Raw genomic sequence first — 26,742 nt, forward strand, 5'->3', positions numbered from 1 at the left:
GTTTGACAGGTTGAGTAGCAGCAAGAAAGCATTGTTAAAATGGCAAAATGAGAAAAAGAGGCTTGCCTCGGCCATGAAGCACTGCCAGTGGACTACTGAAGACTGGAAGAAGGTCTTATGGACTGATGAATCAAAATCTGAAGTCTTTGGTTCATCACACAGGGTTTTGGTACGCCATTGAGTAGGTGGAAAGGATGGAAAATTCCGTTGCAGAAAGAATGCCACGAGTGTGTTCGGCTGTTATACCTGCAAAAGGGGGCTACTTTTAAGTAAACAAAATTAGATTAAATTTTCATAAACAATGATTGCATGACTTATGTCCAATTTTTTATTTGTTACATCATTAATTTCAGAGTACAAGGAGAAACTGTAAATTTCAACAAAAACTGGAAAAATGGAGGTGTTCTAAAACTTGAGTGGTTGTGTGTGTATGTATACAACTTCTGTAGAAGGACTGACAACTTGACCATACACACTCTGCTGTTAAACTTAAAGAAAAAAGTGCAAAAACACACGTATCACTTCGAACAGTGAGTGAGCGGAAACCCAACAACTAGTATGCAAATCAGACACCAGCGTCGCTTTGGAACCCGAGCCCATAGAACCCAGCTGGAGCGCTGCCTTATAGGGCGTGCGCGCGCGCGCACACATTTTCTGAATTGCTTGTCCCATATAGTGCAGTTATTCCCAAATAGTGGGGCACGCGGGAGCCTTCTAGTCACGCCTCGTCCGTCACGTCATCATCGCACTCCGCGAGTCTGACAGCAGGAACTAGAGCGCGGACGGACTCCAGGGGCTAGGGAAGAATTTAGCACACGGACCGGAAGTGAAGTGATGACGTTACGGAAAGGGGCCGCGTGAGCGTGCCCATGAGTCTGGCACCGAGAAAGTCACGACAGCGGTGACTTTTACGGAAACGGCCGCTATGGCGCTGCTGTGTTGCCGGCTCCTCCGACTAGCAGAGCCCGTGTCTGGCGCGTCCCGCCTGCTATGTCCACCATTGATACGGCCGGACAGGTATAACGGGGGCGCGCGCTCCATCAATCCCGCCGCGTGCACGTCGACTCGAGTGGCGCACGGCATACGGCCCGGGCCAGACGAGACGGCGTGGCATCGCTAGTTCTGTACTAATTCAATCAGAGTATGTTACAGCAATGAATGAAAGTGTCGCTGCTTGCGCTGTGGGCGGTAGAAGTAATTTATTTTGTTCTCGACACACTCAAGTTGAGGTTCTCCGTTAGATTTAAACATAATCATTGACATAGTCTGTGTCATAACACAGCGGCAGTAAAAATAACTACGACCTCGTGAGCTCCTGAGTACTGTGTGTGAGAGTGAACACGTTTCATACTGTACAGACCAGTGTCTCTGTCTTGCCAGTTGCCCACCTGTGCAAGCCCTGCGGAACCTCCGGACTGCCACCTGGTGGGATGAGCACCTGTCGCAGGAGAATGTAGACTTCCTGAAGCAACAAGTGCCTGAGGAGTACAACCGCCTGACGGCGAGCAAAATAAACCCCCTGAAAGATGAGCCCTGGCCGCGGCACGAGTGGGAACCCGGTGCGTGCGTGCGTGCGTTCACATGGGGCCTCCTGTTCAACCTGCAGGTGGATGATGCTCTTTCTTCAAATGCATTCACATTTGTTCATCAAGACAAATGGACAAATATACTTTTTGATCCCAGGGAGGAAATTGCAAAGGGTCACAGCCACATACCTGCAATTATTGGCAAAACGTGCATGTAGTGACAGAAAGAAAACTAGATCAACACAGGAATAAAGTATCAGCACTGAAGAGTGCAAAAAAAAAGACAGTAATGTATTATTTTACATAATTAACAAAAGTGCAAAGTCAGCTCTGTATAGCCCAAACAGTGATGGGAGTCTTTGTAGAGCTTTCATTTGTTTTTTTCTATACATTATAGGGCTTCTCTCAGTGTTTTGAGCACTGTCCTCCAAAGCTGCATGCAACTCACAGTAACAAAACTGTATCAACAACAGATTTTCATTTATTCACTAAGGAGATGCTCTTCTTAAAACTGACGTGCAAACACACACACACTGACTGAAACTGCTTGTCCCGAGCGGAGTTGCAGCGAACCGGGGCCTAACCCGGCAACACAGGACGCAAAGTTGGAGGCGGAGGGGACACACCCAGAACAGGACATGAGTTCATCGCGAGGCACCCCAAGCAGGACTCGAACTCCAGACCCACCAGAGCGCAGGACCTGGCCAAGCCCGCTGCAACACCCCCCCCCCCCAAGCTTAGGACAGTGAAGAGCAATGTGTCGAATTACATTTATACGTAGATACAAACACAGGATTAGCACAATCTCTTTGTCTGATACCACCATTATGCTGTACTCATTTTTCATATAGCTACCTATAGAAATAGAAAATTAAATGTTTTCTCCAATGTGGAAATGTTCTAACATAGCTGAGTTTTTCATCCTGAGCAGCTTCCACTTGAACTCCTTCAAGTAAGTGTATATTTGAATGGAACATTCTGGAGTATTGCCACAGTATTGAGACTTGACCTAACAGCCTTCAGGTGATAGTTTAGCCTTCCCACTATCTCTGTGTCTGTGCATTGCAAGTGGCATTTTTCCATTCTCCTGGTTCTTACAGTTTAGCCAAAGTTACAGAAAGGGAGAATCTTATGCAAAACTGTGTTAAAGTTTGGGTGGGGAAGAAAATCGTGTTCTGCGGATGAGCACCAGCTGCCAAACTTGCTTTAAAACCTCTGTCTTACAGCATTTTTCAGTGGAGTCCAAATGACATGTCCATGTTGTAGAGTATGATTTGTGCTTTTTTTTTTTTTTACCCTTCAGGGAGCCGACGGGTAGGTTTAGTGGGTGTGAAGCTGGGCATGATGCCCGTGTGGACCAAGGATGGGGAGAGACACGTGGTGACCATGCTGCAGGTGAGCATGCCTCAGTAAAAAGGGGGTGTCTGATTGGCGCAGGTGGCTTTTATGTCCAGTCAGGCAAAGCAATGCTTACATTTCATGGACACCTGTGCATAATGTGCTGTCTTTATTAACATGAATTTACACTCAGGCCTCATATAATAGGGACATGTGTAACGAAAAGCCACTGCCATACACTATGAAAACATACACCCTTTTTTCATAAGGGTTTCACCTTTTTATCCACTTATAGACTAAGGTAATTTTTTACTGTACTGATTTTGCTTAAGGTACTACAGCAAGATGTGGGATTCAAATTGGGATCCTGTGAGTGCAGGATGGCAGCTTTAACCACTATGCCATCTGCTGCCCCAGCTGTCTTCATTTTACCCTCAGAAAGAAACCCATTCTTCACTTAACAGGGGAGAAAAACATCTGCTAAATGAATAAATGTTATTTACTCAGTAAAATCACTGTCAGTTTGTAATTTGACCTCCTTATAACAGACAAATTCCTGTTATTAGGAGGTCAAATTACCCACTTTAAAATTGCTGAAAATAAAAATTATAGACTTCCCAACCGTATTCATCAGCATCTAGCCACTTTCAGTTTCCTTTATATACAGAATAAAACTAATTGTAGAGATGTATGTCTTCAGTGGTTCGATTCAGTAAAAATCTGATATAGCTGCAGTAAATATTTTAAATTTTTATCATTTTATTATCTTAAAGCTACATTACATTTAAAATTAAAATTCTGGAAAAAAGTCTCCACAAATTCCTATTAATTGATTCCAGCTTATTTCATCCCATAATCATGTATACTGTTCCTCATCTGGGGGTGCAGTGGCGCAGTGGGTTGGACCGCAGTCCTGCTCTCCGGTGGGTCTGGGGTTCGAGTCCCGCTTGGGGTGCCTTGCGATGAACTCATGTCCTGTTCTGGGTGTGTCCCCTCCCCCTCCGGCCTTACGCCCTGTGTTACCGGGTTGGCTCCGTGACCCCGTATGGGACGAGCGGTTCTGAAAATGTGCGTGTGTGTGTGTGTGTGTGTGTGTGTTCCTCATCTAGTTATTGATTGGCAACACTCAGGAACACAATATGTGAGGTTTAAACACTGGAAGTAAGATTATATAGCCCCACATTCCTATTCTGGTTGGGTGTTCTTCACTGTCACCTATCCCTTTGTTCTAGACAAACACATTTTTCGAAACAAAGAAAATACAACCAGAAATTGACAAACTAGTTAATATTTATATTATCAAACTTTTGCAACTTGATCATTCATAATTCAAGGAGCCAGTTTAATTGGAATTCTGGGTTGACAGGATTGTTTCATGGAAAAATTTAACCCCGCTATGTGCTCATGTTTTTGTTTGGTAGGTGCAGGACTGTCATGTCATTCAGTACATTTCCAAAGAAGAATATAAAAGCAAGACCGCAGCTCTCGTAGTGGGGGCAAAAAATGTCTCTCCGTTCTATGTAAGTACACAGAGGGTATAGCATACAATGCTGCTTGAAAGTTTGTTAACCCTTTAGAACAGACGTGGGCATGACGTGGTCGCCGGGCTGTATCCGGCCCAGTGAAAAGTCCCATTTGGCCCACAAGGTCAAAGAAGTTTCTTTTACTGGTTTTATTATTGAAATCTTAAATAATGTTATGAAATTTTATGAACTAGTTTCTCCCTAAAATTAATTATGTGACTTTTGTGTTGAAATGTACATGTACACAATGTAAGCACGTGCGATTGTGCTACTAAAAGCGTTGTTTAATTATACCACTGCACTTCTATGACATTCACGCATGCAAGAAAGACCAATAGCTAGGGTGCTAGCCTGCTGAGTCCTGCATCTTACAAAATGAGTAGCAAAAAGAGAAAGGTTGTTTTGGAGTGCAGAATATTTAACAACAATAGTCTGCCCAGACAAGAAGGAGTAGTTTGAAAAAAATATCGCTTTCGAGACTGACTGTAACGAGGTAGGTTAAAGAAATAGCGGCAAACGTGGAGCAGCAACTGAAAAGCAGTTCGGACAGTTTCACTTACTGCTCCTTGGCCCTGGACAAATGAAAGTTGTGATGTGCGTGACATAGCCCTGCTTCTCGTCTTTATACACGGGATAATGCAAGACTTTGAATAACTGAGGAACTCGCCTCTGTGCAACCACTGAAAGGCATGACGACTGGGAGAGACATATCCACAGCAGTTCTGTCATGCATACAACATTTAGGATTAAAATGGAAAGTTAGCTGCTGTTACAACTGATGGAAGTCTGAATTTGACAGGAAAAATATGGGTCTGTTGAATAGGATGCAGGATAAAGTGTCTGAAATTAATCTAGATCATAAATTAATATTTTTGCATTGCATTATTCATCAGGAGGTGCTTTGTAAGTCAATACTAAAACTTAACCAGGTAGTAACTAGAGTACTACAGATCCTCTCTTACAGATGAACATGTCAGCTATGTTATGCATAGCTACGTCACAAATGACACCTGATTTTAATGCACTTGCCCAAGCTCATCAGAGACTTTATTCCTCTCAATGAGATGGGTAGTTGTCACTGAAAGCATGTTTAGTAGTACACTTGTTCAAGTCAAGTAACTGATAACTGAGGAGGGGTAAGGGATATCTGCAACTGTCTCTCTTTCTCCTAATGTAATGCACAAATTGTATTTCTCTAAGACCTATGTTGCTTTGGAGAAAAGCATCTGCTAAATGAATAAATGTAAATATAATTGTATCTCTAAACTTCTACAGATGTGTTCTTATTGTTTTTGTTCAGAAAATGTATTTCCCTGAGAGAGTTCTGTAAAATGGCAAAACAGGGTTACTGAAAAACTGAAGTACCTTTCACATATTTGTGCAGTAAACTAAGTAACCAGATTCTGTCTGACATGTTTTTCTAAGTGGAAATTTATGTGCTATGTAGAATATAATATTTTGGATGACAGAGCTCACAAGATGTACAATATCTGCATGTGTTCGCCCCGATGCTGAAAATTATTGCCCACCCCAGCTTTAGAATTTTCTCTTTCTGCATAAATATCACCTAAAGCATGATCAGATTTTCATACAAGACCTAAAACTAGATGAAAAGAACCCAACTAAAACAAGAAGACAAAACATTATACTTATTTATTTATTTATTGAGAAAATTATCTAGTGTTACAGATCTATGTAAACCTTTGCTTTCAGTAACTGGTGTAACCCCCTTGTGCAGCTATAACTGCAGCTAAACGTTTCTGGTACCTGTTGATCAGTCCTGCACATTGGCTTGGAGGAATTTCAGCCCATTCCTCATTACAGAACAGCTTTAGCTCAGGGATGTTGGTGGGCTTCCTCGCATGAACTGCCTGCTGCAGGTCCTTCCTCACATCTCTGTTAAGGTCAGGACTTTGACTCAGCCATTCCAAAACGTTAACTTTCTTCTGTTTTAACAATTCTTTGGTATAACGACTTGTGTATTTAGGGTTGTTGTCTTGCTGCATTTCAGTTCGGGGTACCCTGACATTTTCCTGTAGAATTTGCTGGTACAGTTCAGAATTCATAGCTTCATGAATGATGACAAGTGATCCTGGTCCAAAGGCAGCAAAGCAGGCCCAACCATAATACTGTCACCGCCATGTTTCAGAGATGGGATAAGGTTCTTATGCTGGAATGGAGCATTTGCCTTTTACCAAACATAATGCTTCTCATTTAAGTCAAAAATTTCTATTTTGGTCTCATCCATCCACAGAACATTCTTCCAGTAACCTTCTGTCCTGTCCATGTGTCTTTAGAAAACTGTAGACCGGAAGCAATGTTCTTTTTGGAGAGTAGTGGCTGTCTCCTTGCAATACTGCAATGCACACCATTGTTGTTTGTGATGCGTGACTGGACTGGTGGAGACCAAATTCTTTAGAAATGGTTTTGTAACCTGGTAATCCTAGAGGTTCACATACAGTTAGGTCCATAAGTATTTGGACTGTGGCACAATTTTTATCATTTTGACTCTGTATGCCACCACAGTGGATTTGAAATGGACTAATCAAGATGTATTTTAAGTGTAGACTTTGAGTTTTAAGAGTTTTGTCAAAAATATAGTATGAACCATGTAGGAAGCGCAACCATTTTTATATATAGCCCCCCCAGTTTTAGGGGCTCAAAGGTAATTAGACAAGCGGACATAATCATAAATTAAATTGTCATTTTTAATACTGGGTTACAAGTACTTTGCAGTCAATGACTGCCTGAAGTTTGGAACATATAGACATCACTAGACGCTGAGTTTCTTCCCTGGCGATGCTCTGGCCAGCCTTCACTCCAGCAGTCTTCAGTTCCTGTGAAATGCTTGTTCATTTGGATTCAGGTCAGATTATTGACTTGGCCATTGCAGAACATTTCATTTCTTTGCCTTAAAGTCTTGGGTTGCTTTCACAATATGCTACAGGTTATTGTCCATCTGCACTCTGAAGCCCCATCCAATGAGTTGAAACATTTGACTGAATCTTAGCAGATAATGTAGCCCTGTACACTTCAGAATTCATCTTTCTGATTTTGTTAGCAGTCATATCATCAATAAATACAAGGGGACCAGTTTCACTACCAGCCATACATGCCCACACCATAACACTACCTCCACCGTGCTTCACAGATGAGGTGGTATGCTTCAGATCATGAGCAGTTCCTTCCTCTCTCTACACTCTTCTTTTCCCATCTTTCAGGTACAAGTTGATCTTTGTCTCATTGTCCATAGGATGTTATTCCAAAACTTTTGAGGCTTTTAAGATGTTTTTGGCAAACTCAAATCTGGTCATCCTGTTTTTGAGGCTTACAAACTTTTTACATATGGTGGTAAAACCTCTGTTTATTCTGGTGAAGTCTTGTGATTGTTGACTTTGACACAGATAAATCTGCCTCCTGGAGGGTGTTCTTGATCTGGCCAACTGTTGTGAAGGGGTTTTTCTTCACCAGGGAAAGAATTATTCTGTCATCCACAACACTTATCATCTATAACCTCCTGAGCCTTTTGGTGTTCCTGAGCTCACTAGTGCATTCTTTCTTAAGAATGTACCAAATAGTTGATTTGGCCACACCTAATGTTTTTGCTGTCTCTCTGATCGGTTTGTTTTGATTTTTCATCGTAATGATGGCTTGTATCACTGGCAGTGACAGCTCTTTTAACTCCGTATTGAGCATTAACAACAATGGATTCCAAATGTAAATGCCACATTTGAAATCAACTGTAGACCTTTTATCTGCTTACTTGCACATGAAATAAATAGGGAGCACATCTGGGCATGGAAACAGCTGAGCAGCCAGTTGTCCAAATACTTTTGGTGTCTTAAAAAGGGGCACTGCATACATTAAGTGCTGTAATACTTACATCATTCTCCCAATTTGGAGGTAAATATGCTCAGTTTAAAGCAGAAAGTCTACGCTTAAGATACATCTTGGTTGTTTCACGTCAGATCCATTCTTGTGACGTATAGAGCCAAAATGATAAATTTTGTTGCTGCTCAAATACTTACGGACTTGGCTGTATTTTTGCCACATACAGATATGCAACATTGGATTTCTCAATAAATAAATTAACAAGTACAATGTTTAATTAGGTTCTTTTTGTCAAGATTTAGGACTCGTGTGAAAAGCTGAACATGTTTTAGGTCATGTTGGGGCATGGTGGCACAGCGGGTTCGGCCAGGGCCTGCTCTGTGGTGGATCTGGGGTTCGAGTCCTGCTTTGTGGTGCCTTGTGACGGACTGGTGTCCCGTCTTGGGTGTGTCCCCTCCCCCTCCAGCCTTGTGCGCTGTGTTGCCGGGTTGGGTCCTGATTTGCCGCAACCCTACTTGGGACAGGCAGTTTCGGACTGTGTGTGTGTTTTTTAGCTCATATTTATACAGAAATAGAGAAAATTCGAAAGGGTTCACAAACATTCAAGCACCACTCTAATACAGTCTCAGTGATGAATTTTCTGAAGAGTTAAATCCAAAAGCTTTGTTAGCTAATACTGTGCTTCTCCATGGTGAAGATAAGTGTCTTCAGAGCTCTGACATATGGCCCCTTTTGCTACTGTAAGCATGAAGGAGATGGTCTCGATAAGAACATGGGTGCATTGAGGACAAATTTTTGCTTTCAGGAGAGTATCTGAAACAAGTCATGACTCTTGTTTGTCACCTACAGTTGTTTTATTTCGACTTTCACCTAAAACTCAGACGCAGTGGGAGGTTACAACTATAACTGTTGATTTGGCTGCATACTCTTGTTTTCTTGACAAAGCGAATCTGCATGCTCTGTGTTTTATCGGGCTACAGTGTGGGTCGTCCTGGATTAGCGGCTCTTGCCTTGTCTTTACTTAGTAAAGCACACCCTGGGTGCTCCTTTTCTCCAACCCACCACTTACTTTGTCCTCACGTTAAAATTTATTGCCGTGTGGACTGTAGAGAGCATGTAACCGAACTGCGGATGACCGCATTGACACGCACATGCTAGTATGTGTTTCGACCTAACTGGAGTGGGGACTCAGCTCAAGTTGTGATTGCTCTCCATTGTGACCAGAGAGGCAGCAGTAAGCATTGCCAGGTGGTGGGAAGTTGAGTTTTGTGTGTGTACAGGTCTTTACCCCAACATCCTCCTATACTTTGTGCTCAGAAACAAGCAAATATAGACAATTTTTTCTGTATTTATTGAGGTACCTAAGCAAGTGGTGTATTATCAGGTAATGGGGGGTTGCAGTAAAACGCACACAGTTGAGCAGGGTGTTTAACAGTCCTGCTCTGAAACTGTGAGAATGGTGGAGCTGTGTAACCCCACAGGTGTGGTGTCCCCACATCAGCAGTGACCCTCACTGCAGTTGAGGGGCTTGAGGTGATTTTTTTTAAATTTAATAAAGTATTTCGTCAGCTGTTTCTCTTTCTGGTTCGAACTTGCCATGGCCTTTCCCTTCATGCAGAGGACAGAGAAACAGATGGAGATGTTTCGGGCGGCCGGCGTCCCCCCCAAGCAGAAACTCTCAGTGTTCAAGGTGACAGACAATGCGATTATCAAGCCAGGTAACTTTGGATATCTGAGTCGAGTCCTGTTCCCATGCTTCATTGCTGTTTCCCTCTGCTTTTGCTCTTCCCTGTTTGTGTTGCAGTCTTTCTGGGTTTCACAGTGTAAGAATGAGGAAAAAGTTGGAGAAAAGAGTCTGCTAAAGGAATATATACAATATGTTTTTTAAAAAAAAAATGGAGAAGTTGTGGGAAGTTGTTCCTTTTACCCAGCAGCTCAAGACTGTTGGAAGTTTGTGTTATTTGCCAGTTGCCTTGTTTGGAGAGATTTGTAGAATTCTTATGTTTGCTCAAATAGCCAATAAAAAGCTGACGGTGAGATGGCAGGAATCCCATTGTTGTCATCAAATTTGATGTTGTGATTGAAAGGAACGTGAGCTATTGGTGTCCATCTCCTCCTACCCTGAAGAACTGATTTCTCTTGGCTGCAGGGACTCCGCTCTACGCTGCACACTTCCGCCCGGGGCAGTACGTCGATGTCACAGCCAAGACGTGAGTGATTCTGGTTTCTTACCTGCACAGTTAGACTGCTGTGTGTCCTTGGTCATCTCATGGGATAGACATCCTACGCATCGCTGTCAGCAGTGCCCTGGTGCCCGTGTTTATGAGATGAATTGGTTAACAATAAAACCTAAAGATTATGTGGAGACACTGCATTTTATTTTCATTTTATTTAAATTAATTAATATTAATTTTTAAGCAGCTCAAAGTTAATTCAAATATTAAAATAAGTCTTAAAGTCTGTGTTTTTATTTGTTGTAACTAATGCAGGTAAATCAAAGGATTTCTGTATTACTAAACTTTTATTGTGTAAACAGTGTCTACCAGGTTGCTGTTTAAGTGTGTAAACCGGAGTCCACAGAAGCCAGGAGGGAGTGTGAGCTGTGTACTGGTGAACCCTTCTGTTTGCAACATACCTCATAATGCATATGACCAGACAGTTCCATACATCACAGTAATATTTTTTGTAATAAGAATTTTCAGAAGTAAAAAAGATATCAGCCTCCTCACTCTCTTTAAGATCCTTAGACATTTTTCTCTCTAGTGGTGGGATATGTGGCCAAATGGATATTTTGCGGAACATTTGCATGCAGATGAAAATTTACATATAATAAAATTACTGTGTAATGTCAGAATGATTTTAAACAATCACATATGTGACACATTAGAAAGAGTGGTTGCTTACATGACTAGGCACCCCTTAAATCCAATTCTGTGAGATATATATTGTTTGATTTATGTATTGAATGAATTTTTTAAATGCTAATCCACTTATTTTATTCTGCTTCTTGTTTAACTTGATCAATTCCAATTAAGCATTTTATCATGAGGTAATTGTGCATCATGGGGTCCCTACCTAGACTGAAACCTGCACTGCATGTTTTTAGGGAATTAGTTCCTTAATAACTCTGCCACCTGCTGCCACCTTGTGTGGCTTGTTTTTGCATATATCTGAAGGGAGGATTTGGGAAAATGGGCCCTCTAAGATTATAATATGGAGGGAAAAAGTCTTTCCAGACTGAGGCTTTTAATCACGCTTTGCCTCATTAAAATGTAAATAATGTTAGTTTAAGTTTTCTTGAGCAACTTAAGAATTTTAATACATTCTCATTACTTGGAAGCTAATTATTTTTTGCCCCAATTAGTTGTGATATGTGTAATGTCAATGTGAAGTTCTAACTAATCACACACATATTGGAAAATAGAATCTTTTTTATCATAATGTCATTACAATTTCCATTACACAAGACTTTTTTTTTTTATAAAATTAACATCAGTCATTACACAAAACAGCTGCAAAAATTGCACCTTAACTACCAGATATTTCGCTTCCATCATTTAACTTTATAATTTAAAAAAACTCAACCTAAAAACCAAGAAACACACAAATGATGGTCATTCAGACTATCCAGCCAGTTTGATGACCTCTTATATTGTTGATGATGATTTGTGTGTCTTGAGTGAGTCCAAAGGCCTGATTGACTTCAGCCCCTTTGCTGAGAAGCTGAGATGCCCAATGCTGCGGTACAGAAGGGGCCGTTACCTTTAGTGGAGTGTAGGGCCTCAGCACATTGGAAGATGCTCTCACACCACTCTGCGTTGATGAGATCAGAGCACTTAGACCTGGTGGTTCCGAGTCGCTGTCCATGGCATGTTTCAGTCTGTGTTACTAGTTTGACTGCTGAGTATTTATGCATACCTTTGCTGTTGTCTGTTCATTTACATCAACACACACGCAGTGCCCTCCAGAACAAGCGCACTCTTAACTTCCCTCACAGCTGTTTGGTTATATTGAAGTATTGTCCCTCAGAGCTGCTCTGTTTCCTCAGCTAGTTCCTCAGGCCCTTAACCACCCTGCTAAGCTGCTGCTGGAAACAGAGGTAGGAAAGGTACAATTAGAACAGCTATGATAACATGCACCACTGAGGTGATCAGGTTTGCTCTTCTGTGAAGCTCTGTTTGTGGTGTCCTTGTGTGACCTCATTTCAATGCAATGGGTGGAAGATAACATTAGAAATTTGAATTAAAAAAATAACACACATTTTTTTTTTTTTTTTAGGATTGGAAAGGGATTCCAGGGAGTCATGAAGAGGTACGGCTTTGGCGGTCAGCCAGCATCACATGGGCAGACAAAGACCCATAGGAGGCCAGGGGCATCAGGCCCTGGGGGGGTGAGTATCACCACTGGATGTGTGTCCTTCCACTGCCGAAAACTCCTCAAGCCAACTGCGAGGGCAATAATAGCACTGATGTTTTTGTAGGATCCGGCCAAGGTGTTCAAAGGAAAGAAGATGCCAGGTCAAATGGGGAACATTTACAGAACCACCTTTGGCTTAAAGGTAGATTGCCAGTTATGGCCTCATTTGTATTTTATTTTTAAACATTATAATGATGGGTGTTGTGTTCAGAAGCAGAAAGAGATATAATGTGCCCTCATGTGTGTTGCCTGCCTTCCAGGTGTGGAGAGTCAACACCAAGTACAACATCCTCTATGTCCATGGTTCTGTGCCTGGGCACCGCAACTGCTTGGTCAAGGTAGGTCCCCATGCCCCATGTTGGCCGTAGTAACCAATCAGAGGCTTCCTTGATCACAAAGGAAAGTCTTTTACCACAAGGTGCTGAATCAAACCTCTGGGTATGTAGGATATGTGGTTCCATGGAGAATCACCTGGCTGGGATGTTAATTGTTCTCTATGTTCTTAGTTTCATAAGGCCTGGGTACCCCAGGAGCAGCTTGAGAGGAAGGTTTGAACAGTCTTTGTGGTCCATACAATTCGTAGGGGAGCTGCAGCACCAAGGTTCATGTAAAAGAGACCTCCTGAAAGATTAGTAAAGGTGGCAGAGGTCAATTTACTGCACTGTTTGTAAATTTGGTTTGGCTGCCGGTTGTTAGAGGTGCTCATATACCCAGTATTCCTTTATATAGCAACATGGAGGAATATAGATGAGCTCAGGAGAAAATATCTTCCCCCCCCCTTTTTTCTGAAATTTGTGCTGTTTGTGGCTATGTGGTTCATAGTGTGGTTTGTGTACTGGTTTTGCTGCCCTGGATGAACAATTCTGCGACCTTCGTTGGGGGTTACTGGTGTGAGCTGTGGTGTATAAAGAAATTTGCCCACTTGGGACAGAGCTGCAGTTACCAACTGTTTGTATGTCTGAAACCTGTGATGTTTGTTTAAACATTTTTACTTAAACGCTGTTTGGGTTCAAGTTTCTGGCAAATTGAGTTAATTGTTAGGAGTTAAGCTGAAGAAAAAAGAAAAAGTGTTTTCAACATTTCCATGCATGGTCTTTGTAGAGGTGTGTGTGAGAGAGAGAGAGAGAGAGAGAGAGAGAGAGAGAGAGAGTATTGTTTCCCTAGGTGTGCGTGTGGTGTGGTACTGCAGCTGCTGTCAGTGGTGTACAGGACCCTCTTGTGAGCGAACAGTAAATGTCCAGCCCCTCGTTCACCAACAGCAAGTCCCCCAAGTGTTTTGTAATGAAGGAATACATTTTTTGTAATTTTCTGATTTTTCAAAAAGTTTGGCCAGAATTTTATTAGGTACAAATTAGCTAATATGTTTGCATTATGCCAACTTGAAATATAAGGCATTAAATCAATATTTTACATACTTTGTTCTGTTTTTGTGCCAGTGGTCTTAAATTGAGTGCAATATGCAGTGCAGTATGTCTCTACTATATGTATTGTGTGTGATGAAATGTTTCAAAACCTCAGGACACAGAGGAGCATCTCGGGGCATAGCATTTTGGTCTTTATAGCAGCACCTCCAAATTCAGTGTATGTCTCACTTTTCCACTGCCAGCAGCGTTTTGTGCATAGGTGTAAGTGTGTTACTGTGGGATCCCGCCAGGTAAGAGATACGAACCTGCCCACACACTGTGAGAAGAATCAGCAGCCACCATTTCCCACCTACTTTGCTGATGGGGACGAGGAGCTCCCGGAGGACCTGTACGATGAGGACATGTTCCGGTTTGGGGATGAGTCCATCAGCGTGGTGTAGGAACCATTTTTGCCTTTCTCAGAGGAGGTGACCTTGTGCCTCCCCATGGAGCTTTGGTGACCCCTTGGGGAAGAAGATGCTAGGGTTTTTTTAAGGAGTGATTAAAGCAACATCCTGAGGGTCAGGTTAGATTGAGGTATGGCGCTAAACTGTGTTCTGTTTTTGTGAAGACCTGTGCAACAACACATCTTCACCAAACCCACGGACTCAAAGCAGGATCCCCTCATTCCATGCTTTTTCCTCAGAATTTCATAATTTTTTTTTTCTATTTAAGTGTATTGATGCCCCTTAGTTGTGGATTGTGCTGATTTATTCAGTATTTGTGGAAAACAAATAAAGGCATCAAAAATGGAATATTAGTAATTAGTTGTTCATTATGTAGAGTCTACCTGGTCAGACTGGTGTTACAGTTTCTTCATTCTGACTTGTTTTCTGACCCAGTCAATAAATGAGATTTTATTCTATACAGGTAAATAATAATATTATGCTGTACATATCTGACAAATGTTGGTCTCTGTGGAGATCATTCATTGCAATGGTAGGGAGAGAGACAGTGGAGGGACATGGTGGGTCATCATGAACACGGTACAGAGCTGGACAGAGCCTTCCGTACAGGCCAGGAGAGGTGGGATTGAGATCCAAGAAGAGCAAAACCAACAGCTTCCGGCTGTGTGCTATTGCCAGGAGGAGCTTCAGAGGATACATGCTGAGGCAAGTTTTTCTGTCTACATGTTGTTTTATCGTGCAAATTTTTAAGAAGGTGGAAATGCAGTGAGATGGTGAGATGCACAGCTGAAGGTTGAGGGTAAGTAAATAGGAATGTGCTGTGACAGGCGAGAATCCATTGGATCCCCTTAAACTACAGATTTGTCATACCCATTCACACCAGTGTCTGCAGTTGCTGAATTTCACATTTGAGACTGCAGCTGCGATTTGCTTAGAAGCACTGACACCTACAACTTTGTGGCTTTATAGTAACTCCAGTTCCTTAACTCTTTTTGCTGTATGATTTTGGAAGAAACAAACACCATATGAATACAATCTATAGCAGGTGTTTCATACTTGAGAAAAACAATGTTTTCTGTAGGTCTGAGTTCTAAGAATTGGCAGCAAGGTAAAAGTACATCTAATTCACCCACACTGAAAAAAAGCTAAATGAATATACAGTGTGTTGTGCTTTGTGTCATGTTATCAGATGATGGTAGACCTTAAAATGCTGCCTTTCTGAATGTTGCTTCCGTTTGGCATTTCCATTATTCCGCGTCTGCTTCCTGTCCATAGGGGGAGCAATACTGTATTAGTGTCATCAGTGAAACCAGAGTACGTGACCATTCAAACACTTCTCGAATGCTGCATCCGTAAGCCTGCGTTGATCATTAGGTGCCTGCTGCACATGTACATCTACAAGCATCTGTAGAGAAGTTCTGCCAGAGTGGCAGTTGTGATGATCACTTAACATTTCTGGCAGATTTTAACACACTTATAATATTTAATAAAAAAAAAATTAGTGTCGGTATTGGGATTTGTCTGTGTCTTATGAACCTCGGTGTAGCAAGTGGTAGGGAACAAACTAGGTTTGCTTGAGACTTTCATGTCTGCAACTATGTCTCCTCTCAATGTAATGCATAAATTGTACTTTTGCTGAGATGTACGTCGCTTTGGACAAAAGCTTCTGCTAAATTAATAAATGTAAATGTAAACACACCTTATTCGCCTTTTCTCATAAAACATTTTAAATCAATGTTAGCCTGTGTAAACCTAGGGATACCAAAGTAGACCACCTACCACAAGAGTAAGGGGTGTAAAAGGGGCAACAGGAGGTGACCCCTCCCGCCAAGTTGTGCTCAGAATGACCCCATTCAGGAGCCTCGCAACAGCTGACCTTTATCTTCATACACCAAATAAATCATTGCATCAATTTTGCATGACGAGTGGCTTAGTGGTTAATGAAAGGGTTGGAATCCGAAAGCACAGGCCGCAGCCCCTCGCTGCTTTTAAAAGGCCGTGCCCTTCAACCCGGCTGCCGCTTCCTCCGCTGCCAGGCGACCTTTGGTGTTAGGGGTCTACTGGAGCTGGCCAGCCTTCTTTAAAACCAAATCTAAAAGCTCATGGTTTCCCCTTTTACATTTGCTGACATCTTTTCCTCCAAGTTCGCTTTTAGTTAATTCACCCAGTTGTACAGCTGGGCCATCTTTTCTGGAGCTGTTTAGGGTAATTACCTTGTTAGACAGTACTGCAGCAGAAAGTGGGGCTCAACCCTGCATCCTTCAAATCCAAATGCAGCAGCTGTAACCGTACGCAATCTGCTGATCCACTGCTATGCTTTTCTAGTGAAGCAGTTCAGGATTGTCAAGGGCACCATAGGTAGACTTGACCTGGGATGCCTGCATAGCTTGTAAGTGCTCCAAAACCAGTTATGGATATTCATACTTAGAGGAAAAAATCTGGTTTGACAATCTCATATTGACAGTCGAAAAATGTTCCTTCCAGATCTTGGCTGAGACTCTTAAGTAAGAATAACACGTCCTGTTTATGTGAGAATTGGACATATGGAACAATAAAGTTTGAACACAATGCTAAGGTCACATGTCCACTTCCTGCAATGAAGTTGTGGGGTTTTCTGTGTAAAAATAAAAACGATAAACCAAAGGGAAAATCTGCACTGTAAACACCACAGTGAGATGTAAGCTGAGAAATGAGGACTGTGTCCTCCAGGTGTTGCTGTATCTCATCAGTTCAGCTTTGGACATCCCACTGCAGACATGTCCCCAGAACCAGTCTTCAGGTGCCGGAGGGGTTGGCTCAGTACAAAGTTTTCATTGATACCCCTGGGTCCTGACAGCAAGTAAAGCCCTTGATTACAACACAAAACAGCAAAACAATCAATTAAAAAAAGATCAGATGAGCTACTGAAGATGGTGGTGCAGCGAGTAGCTCTGCTGCCTCACAGTGCCAAGGTGGTGCAAGAGAATGTGGGTTTGATCCCTACTGAGTCTGTGAAGTTTTCATGTTCTCTGCATGTCTGAGTGGGTTTTCACCAGATGCTTCAGTTTCTTCCTATAGTTCAAAAATCTATTAAAAGTTTAATTGGTTATGCTAATTTGCCCTTAATCTGTGATTGTGTGTGTTGGGCTAACCTGCAATGGACTGGTATCCTGTCCAGGGTATAACTGCCTCAGCCTTGCACCTAGTGATTCGGGGATAGGCTCTGGTTTACCGCAACTCTGTAGTTATTGAAATTGGGTGTATGCATGGATGTTTGAGCTGCTGAAGATCTCGGTGTCTCGCCGACAAACTCACTGGTTCCCATGTCTTCGTTCCTTGCAAAATGTGAATTCAGGCAGTCCTGTGCACATATTACAAGAGTTCACATTAGCCCAGCTGCAGGTGTACCTGCTCCTCAGTTTATGAGCTTAATTCGGTCATGGAAATCCATTCGTTTGGTGAAAACACAAACTGAAATGACACATACTGTTACTACTTATAGGTAAAATTCTAACTTGTTCCAAGTTGCAGCAAAGTTCAGCCAAAACCCCAAGTACAAGAAGAAATTTTTTTCCTGTCTCACCAGACAATGCAATTATCAAAATTCTTGACAACCGTTTAACAGGTACAAATAGTGTAATTAAGAACATTCCTGTACATACATGTCTTTGCATGCATGTAGGTGCTCAGTATATTGGTGTGTGTAGTGTATGTGTGGTAAAAAGAAAGGGAAGAGTATTGCACAAATATTTCAGATTTTTGCTGTTTTATCAGACAATATATTAAACCTAATAAGTTAACTAGTTAGCTAGAGAAAACGTTAGAAGGCGAGCAGCCCAGCAAATGATGCAGGTTAGTTTGAATTTTAACAGTAAATAATTACAGTACAGTAAATGTATGAACTAAATGGGGGAATATATGAACTAATACAGCCTCAGTTCCCGCAATGCTCCGTGCCAGATAGATGTGAACCTATCAATTCAAAATTAGGCGCTGAGGGAAAAATTTCTAAGTTTGTTTCCTATGCAAACACGAATGTATCTGCTAAAATATTTAATTCACATTTGTAAATCACATTTAAAAGTATGAATTCAATGGGTTTGCAAAAGTGAAAATTTGTAACTTTTTACAAATCAAGGGATGATTACTGTGTACACATAAGTTTCCCGTTTATGTCTCAGTTCTCTGTAAATACTTCAGGAGTATTGATCATAGCCCACATTACAGTTTTCCCATGGTGCTAACCTGCTCCAGAACAGGGATGTCCAATCCAACAGTCATGTACTGTCTTTTCCTCTAGGACAGAAACAGCTGCTGCTTGTTATGTGTTCAGTTTCAACTTATTTTTATAGAGTGCTTTAACACAGGCATAAAGCAAGGAAACAAATACAACAGACAAAGAAACAAAGATAGTTGACTGAGTTGTGTTCATTGATGTGTTGTGATGAAAGATGAGGAGCCACGGTCACGCAGGAATTACAGAGGACGTGAGGCTTACACTAAGTCCCAGAAAGGAGCTATTGCCAAAGACTTATTAGCCCTCATGGAGTCTGAACTATATGTCTTTTAATACAGTCTCATATAGCATGTAGAGGGATATCACATCCCAGATTGGTCTCCTTGTGCCATTCAAAGAGCTTTGAAATCACTGCATTACAGTAGTTACTCCTCCAGTTTGCATTGTTGGTGTTCTTACTTTGGGTGGTGGTCTGTCATTTAGAGTGAGAAGACACAAGAGGCACTCTGACACAATCAGATGCTATGCCAAGCACAGCTGATGCCTTCCAGCTTTTTTCTGTGTACAGCCCGTGTGGTTTTCCATTCTGTCTTTGTGTACAGCATGAATTCTGTGTCATGCCTAGACTGTACATCTTACTGTGCACCTCGACACCACAAACAAGATTTTTCATGAAACAGGCAGCACAAACATGAAAGTAGAAAAAATACTAGTTAGTGGGTAATATGGATGGAGCTTCACAAGGAAGGTTCCTGTGAAATTAACATGGACTTCTGTTTGAATGATTCACCTTCACTTCCAACTACTTCTTTACAGTTAATCACAATTTGGCTGCACAGAAACCACCACATTTTAGCTTGTGTCAAGAAGGTGGGTGAGAGGTGGATGGGTGCAGAGTTGGACCATGGTGCTGGCAACTAGCCATCCAGGGTAAATCAAGCTGAGTGGGAAGGAACATCATTAGTCACTCTCTATACACACAAACAGTTTACATGTAAAGTAAAATAGCTCTCACCTCTGGGAGTTTAATTTTCTGTGAGCCCAGAGAGAAGAGGACTGGTGATAGTTAAGGACCGCTAACCCTAACCTTACACCCTGACAAAATGTGCTCCCGGACCTGCTCAACAACTAGCTGCTGTTTGTCAGCTTCTAGGGCAGCACTTCATAATGGCCGCATATGGCCAGAGCCAAACCCCGCCTTCACTCTCTGCACATATCCAACCACGTCCGACAGCTGCAGCCCCCCTTTTGTGCTCTGGACCGCATCTCTGCAGTTCCATGCCCTACCCATCCTCACTGATGGCCCCACATTTTTCACAAACCAATCTTTTGACTCTGCTACAGTCAGCACTTTCGCACGCTTATACTCCTCTACTAAACTTATTACCCTTACCATGCAGTGCTATACTACTTAAACAAAAATTGGTCCTGAAAAACACTTAAGGTGAATGCTAATAAATCAAAGATGTAATTATTAGTAAAAAAAAAATAAATAAATAAATAAAAATAATGCATCCCTGAGCCCCAAAATTGAAAGCCATTTATACTAAAATATCACCAAAATTACCTTAATAGTTAACATTACACACACACACACACGCTTTCTGAACCGCTTGTCCCATACAGGGTCGCGGGGAGCCGGAGCCTAACCTAGCAACTCGGCGTAAGGCTGGAGGGGGAGGGGACGCACCCAGGACAGGACACCAGTCCACCGCAAGGCACCCCAAATGGGACTTGAACCTCAGACCCACTGGAAAGCAGGACCCGGTCCAACCCACTGCGCCACCGTGCCCCCACCTTAATAGTTAATATTAGTTATAATCATTACTCATAACTCATCATTGCAGTTTCCTTTCATTTGTCACTATAATGCTGTATGGCTTTATTATATTTATTAATACTGTGACAAGCAGAGATTTGGACTCTGATGGGGCAAAGAAAGATGCACAGAAGCTGTACATGCAGAGCTTATATTGGAATCCCGGCACACAGCAAGAGGTATCAGCGAGTAAACATGGAAAGACTACCCTTAGTCCACGGAATCCCCTTTCATCAAGGACCTGCATGTTAAGCCAGCCTGTTTACATCTGTGAACAGATCTTTACCTCTTTGTAATCCTCACAGTCCCCTCTGTGGTTGCAAAACTGTTTAACATTTCCCACAATTCCTATTACAATTATTTACAGTCAATTTCTGTTCCTGCTCTATGGAACTGCCCTTCAGTAGCACGAATCTTTACATTGCCCCCCTGTCAAAATGAACAACAATCTCTTCACTGTCTACCTGCTCCCAGAATGTCCTAGCATCTGGTTCTGTCCTCAGAAGTCCTTTCAGCTGAAAGAGTTTATTCTAGAGGCCCGCTACTAGCAGCTGGAGCAGGGATAGCTGAGGTAGTCTGCCATCCTGTTGCACCTAGTGGCTGAGGCAGCCATCCTTACCCTTTACCTATCCAGACTTGATTTCAGCATAGCTCTCTTGCACATCTGTGCCAGGTCCTGGTGGTACATGGACATCGTCTTTGCTGACTGGCTCTTGCAAGACCCTGCAGCTGAGTGGCTCTAACAGAAATGCCAGAACCACTTGCTGCAGACACTCTTCACTGTCCCTGTTCCATCAGGGTGGTGACACTCCTCCTCGTCATCTGGACATCCTGCTACATCTCTTGCTGCTTGATCACCTTTCAACAGGGAACCCATGCGGTCCGATCCAGTTGCATCTCCTGTTCTAGCCACCCTGCTGCAGACCGGACTTGATATGATGCCCATGGGGCAAGGTACTTCTGGTATCACTACAGTTTTGCTTTTGCAGCACAGTTGTATTAGCTAGTGTGATCTGTGGGCGATGGATGCCAGTCGCATTAAGTTCGTTATTGGAGTCACCTACGATATTTTTCCCACTCCACAGAATCTCAGTCACTGAGTAGGTACAGAGCCAGCTTGCTGTTCTTGTGGCAGCATAGCCTCGTTGAGGCACATTTTGTCCGCATGCAAGGTTAGTTTAACTCAGGGCGGGTATACATGGAGGCACAACAAGGTATTAAAGTCTAGCTTGCTTATTGGATGCAAAGTGAGTTGAGGTTAACTCTACCGCGGTGTGAGAGGAGCAATGCGATTTCTTTTGGGTGGCAGGGGGAGAGTGCTGCGTGCCAAACTCGTGGATGTGGAGGTTTGGGTTCTAAATGAGGTGAAGCTCGAGACTGGAAATTATTACCTGACGTGGGAAAACAGCTTCAGGTGCCACAGTGCATTGCAATTACGGCACTGAGACCCCATTTTGTACTGTACTGCGATGGCACGCGAGTAGTGTATTTCATCGAGTTAACAATACCTTTTGAAGATGCAGTGGATGACATCTTCAAGAGGAAGAAGTTGAAGTATGCTGACTTGGCTACTGAGATGAGGGCTTGAGGCTGGCAGTACTTTATTAGACCAGTGGAGGTAGGTGCAAGAGGCAAGAGTTGATAAATCCACCACGTCATCGTTGTTGGAATTCAGTTTTAGGGGTTGGTTGTTCAAGACAACGTAAGAAAATTTGTCTGAAGTAGTGGAAAGATCTAGCCAGTGGATGTGGCTCAGGAGGTAGCAGAATGCTTGGGAGAAGCGGACTTAAGCTTGTGGATATTCACTTATACAAATGTTGAATGTTAAATCATATTGTCACCTCTATGCGCTTATGTTGTGGGTTGGTTGTATGCTGGTTGGAGGGTGGCCATTGATGGATTGAGTCACTGGGACTCCGCTGTGAGCATGGAGGGGTGTGGGTCTGGGATGCCAGATCTCACTGCTGAACCTTCTGGAGGTGTCATGGACTCAATTCAATAAAACATCGACAAAAGAAGGTGCCCACTTGACAATGCCAGCAAAGTGCTTGCATTGACTCCCGGTGAGTAGGGTAGCCTCCGTGTGAATTCCTCCGTGTGTAGAGGAATTCTGAAGAGGTTAAGGAAGTAAGAACAGTTATATACACACACACACACACACACACACACCGTCTGAAGCCACTTGTCCCAAGCGGAGTTGCGGCGAACTGGAGCCTAACCCAGCAACACAAGGCTGGAGCAGGGAGGGGAAACACCCCAGACAGGACGCCAGTCCATCACAAGGCACCCCAAGCAGGACTCGAACCCCAGACCCACCAGAGAGCAGGTCCCGGTCAAACCCACTGTGTCACCACGCCCTCAATAAGGACACACTTTGCTGTCTTCTTTCTTCATCCTGGTCTTCTGGATTCCCCTGCTTCTGGATGGCGCTTCTCATGGTGCAGTCCGATCCTACTCCTGACACCATGTGGTGAAAAAAGGGTTGCGGTGGGGCCAAGAAAGATGTATGGAAGCTCTCCATGACAAAAATTTGTTTAGGATGTCAGGACACAGCAAGAGGTATCAACATGTACGTACATAAGGAAAGATTGCTCTCCATCTGAGGAATCCCTTTTCTTCAAGGAGTTGCTTAAGGTAAATCAACCTTTAAAGTCCATTAACATGTGCTCACCCACTTCTAATCCCCCACAGTCCCCTGTAAGTATATTTCCACAATTCCTGTTATTTACAACTCTTTTAAGTCATATTTCTATTTCTGCTCCAAGGGAGTGCCCTTCAATAGCTGAGGTTTCATTGCTGTACATCGGTCTACCTGTGTTTATTAAACTCTTTCTTAGCTATTATGTACTGTACACTTAACCAATCACAAAACATGCATACATATGAAACTAGGTGTACTCATTCAATGTTTAATTGTAAAAAATAGAACCATAAAGACAAAAGGAATCAATGAAAACAATACAAATTTGTGTTTGAATTTACGTACACCAAACAAGTGGAAAATCTTCGGATGGTCCAAAGCCCGCATGGTGGCTCTGGTCACGTACCGCTCAGCTGTCAGGAGATGCGCAAGAACTAAGTTTGGTCCTTGTAAATGTGAAAAAATGCATTGCAAGTCAAAGTAGATTTGTTAATGATACTCCTTACAGAGTCGAATTTTTATGATCACTGTGTTATCAGTGTTCAGTCTTCTTCAATCCACCTCAAAGCCATTTGATGGGGAGCACAGATGTATCTCAGAAGATTATTGTATTCTTGTTAACAGTGTTCAGAGTTTATTCAACTGTGGTGTATCACCGAAGAACAGCAGGTATCAAAGAAACACTTTTATCTGACACCTTTGTTCAAGGCACCTTCAGGGTTGTGGTTCTATGCTAAATTACTGAGCAATGACTTACCCACTAATAGAGCTGCGTAATTTTTACTGTAACATGAAGTTGTGAATACCTTTCTCAAATGGTACTACAGCATGAACTGGGTTTCAATGCAGGTCCTTCAGGTTCAAAGGGAACAGTTCTGACCATTACACCACCTACTGCTGCAGTTGCAGTAGTCCAGATGGAATGTCACCATGGCCTGGACAAGTAGTTGTGTAGAGTCTGTTGTTAGATAGGGGAGGATTCTATGGTTGTTATGCAGGATGTTTCTGTAAGTCCAAGTTGTGGCTTCGATGTGCTGAGAGAAAGGCAGACTTAAGTCAACTCCTAGACTCTTACCCAAGGATATGGGTAAAATTAGTGAGTTCACGACAGGAAGACAGGCCAGCTGGGAGGTGAAGGAACTCTGTTTTGGAGAGGTTGAGTTGTAAGTGGTGATCAGACTTCCGGGGAGAGATTTCCGATAGGCAGGCAGCGATGCTCGAGGAGGTATCTGTTGCTCCAGGTGGAAAGGAGAGGAAGAGCTGGGTATCATCAGTATAGCAGTGGTAGTTGAATCTATGAGAGGCGATGACAGGGCTGAGGGAAGTGGTGTAGATTGAGAAGAGCAGAGGACCCAGTGCCGAGCCCTGCAGGATACCAGTTGAGAGAGGCAGAGGAGAAGAACGGGAGCCCTGCCAGACCATTTGATAGTATCTGTCTGATAGGTAGGACTCAAACCATTTCAGTGCTGTTCCTTTGATGCCAAGCTGACCAAGAGAGGAGCGGTACAGATGACACACGTGACTGCAATGCTGTACAGTACTTCAGCGATGTAGATGTGTGCCGGTACAGAGGAGCACCAGTACTGTGCCAGTACTGGTCAGTTTGGATGTATGTAAATCCATGTAATATACTGTATGAACAAATAAGAAGTGAATAAACAAAACTCTACCACAAATATGTGAAGCATTTCCTCAGTTTTAAAATATTACAAAATAAATCCACAAAACTGTTTTTGTAATTGTGAGAAGGGCTGCAGAGAAATTGAAAATTTTTACAATGTATTAACATCAAGATAAATATATCAGATTGATTCACAGAGGCAGCAATAAGCTGCAACATCTGTTTGGAGGTCATTTAGAGTGCAGTTAGAATGTGGCTCCTGTTCACCAGCCACTTCTGGGAGCAGTAAATGTCATTGTGTGCGAATTTGTTGTTGCATCGCCACCTTGTACCTCAGTACATCTGTGAAATTCTGAAGGAAGTAGCAACATCTCATGGACTGTAAGTTCAGGCTGCAGCCCTATGTTCATGCAGCAAAGGAGCAGCAGACCACACAGGGAACACTAGTGGAAGTGTGCTCATCCCAGAGTCTTAATGAAGGATGTTAACAGGCAGGAAAAATTCATTTGAATAAAAATCTGGAAATATCTTACAACCATGTACTCTGAATACTAACATAACAAAGACATTGAAATATATTGCCCTGCAGTTTTTTTTTTTTTTTTTTTTTTTTGAGATTTAATCAAATTGCTCGTCAAGAGGTTGTAACATGAATGATTGTACACATTACAGCCGTGGAGAGGGAGCCTGGGACACAATGAACCACTGAGCGGACCAGGTCCAGTAGAGGCAACCCACTATGGCTTTGTTACTGGTTTGGAAACTATACTTTGTGAAAGTTATCCCACCAGTTATGATCATCAGTCACATTCTCTAAAATTTATCACCTGGTTGTTTATTACCACTATTTGCCATTGTTCTTGATCAGCCTGCAAACTGGAATTACAAATGCTGTAAATACATGCTTGTTTGGTTAAGGGAATATACATGTTTTATTGTTCTGAGATGTGAAATTCATGAGTTCAGAGCCACAGTCAAACCTTTGCCTGAAGCATTACCTCACCTGGGCCTGATATGTATGTGTACATAAGCCATTTCCCAAATTTCCATGGGTTTTCTGCTGATAGCCAGGAAGTGGATAAACACAAAGCTGTGTCACGGGGCACATGGCTGGGTATACAGGTGTGTGTGTGAGTGATGGGCACAAGATAAAGTGGTATTGATTAGTATATAAACCCTCTTCTTTACAGTTTGCATAAAAATCACAGCACAGTGATACACAACTTCTTTCTTTGGAACAGTCAATTCATTTTTCAATTGTTTTCACAAAAAAAAATCATATGTGCAAATTCATTATAGCATTCATTTCACACACACACACACATTTTCAGAACCGCTTGTCCCATATGGGGTCGCAGGGGAACCGGAGCCTACCCGGCAACACAGGGCATAAGGCCGGAGGGGGAGGGGACACACCCAGGACGGGACGCTAGTCCGTCACAAGGCACCCCAAGCGGGACTCGAACCCCAGACCCACCAGACAGCAGGACTGTGGTCCAACCCACTGCGCCACTGTGCCACTGCACCCCCATTTGCATTCATTTCAATTCAGTTTATTTTAATAGAACACTCCTCACACAGTGACAAAGTGCTGAACAAATGACAAGAAACATAATACAAACAAAAGGCTGGCTGTACAGTACTGTGCCAAAGTTTTAGGCAGTTGGGGAAAAAAGCTGTAAAGTGAGAATGCTTCCAAAATAATGCTCTTAATTAACAAACTTCCTACAAAGCTCAGTAACCATCCATTGTCAACAACCCATTGGCACGGCAGGCTTGGCCAGGTTCTGCTCTCTGGTGGGTCTGGGGTTCGAATCCTGCTTGGGGTGCCTTGCGATGGATTGGTGTCATGTCCTGGTTGTGTCATCCCCCTCCCCCCCCAGCCTTGTGCCCTGTGTTGCTGGGTTAGGCTCCAGTTTGCCACAGCCCCCCTTAGGATAAGTGGTTTCAGACAACGTGTGTGTACTTTCTTTCTTTAACAACATACAAAACCCTCACTCT

The 26,742-nt window shown here is 42.7% G+C and overlaps 1 protein-coding gene across 1 annotated transcript; it reads left to right on the forward strand.

The window, feature by feature from the left end:
- Nucleotides 1-818: 818 nt before the first annotated feature.
- Nucleotides 819-15,838, forward strand: mrpl3 (mitochondrial ribosomal protein L3). The gene is made up of 10 exons (XM_018741682.1): nucleotides 819-1,017; nucleotides 1,381-1,559; nucleotides 2,830-2,921; nucleotides 4,286-4,384; nucleotides 9,837-9,936; nucleotides 10,368-10,428; nucleotides 12,497-12,608; nucleotides 12,699-12,776; nucleotides 12,895-12,972; nucleotides 14,289-15,838. The coding sequence occupies exons 1-10, from the start codon at nucleotides 926-928 to the stop codon at nucleotides 14,436-14,438; spliced, it is 1,041 nt and encodes a 346-aa protein (XP_018597198.1). The 5' UTR covers nucleotides 819-925; the 3' UTR covers nucleotides 14,439-15,838.
- Nucleotides 15,839-26,742: the final 10,904 nt, after the last annotated feature.

Source organism: Scleropages formosus, chromosome 23 (assembly GCF_900964775.1).
Source record: "Scleropages formosus chromosome 23, fSclFor1.1, whole genome shotgun sequence".
Lineage (NCBI taxonomy): Eukaryota > Metazoa > Chordata > Actinopteri > Osteoglossiformes > Osteoglossidae > Scleropages > Scleropages formosus.

Coding starts and splice junctions, on each gene's coding strand:
- mrpl3 (XM_018741682.1), top strand. CDS start 926: ATGGCGCTGCTGTGTTGCCGGCTCCTCCGACTAGCAGAGCCCGTGTCT. Junction 2,922..4,285: donor ACGTGGTGACCATGCTGCAG/GTGAGCATGCCT, acceptor TTTGTTTGGTAG/GTGCAGGACTGTCATGTCAT. Junction 4,385..9,836: donor AAAATGTCTCTCCGTTCTAT/GTAAGTACACAG, acceptor CCCTTCATGCAG/AGGACAGAGAAACAGATGGA.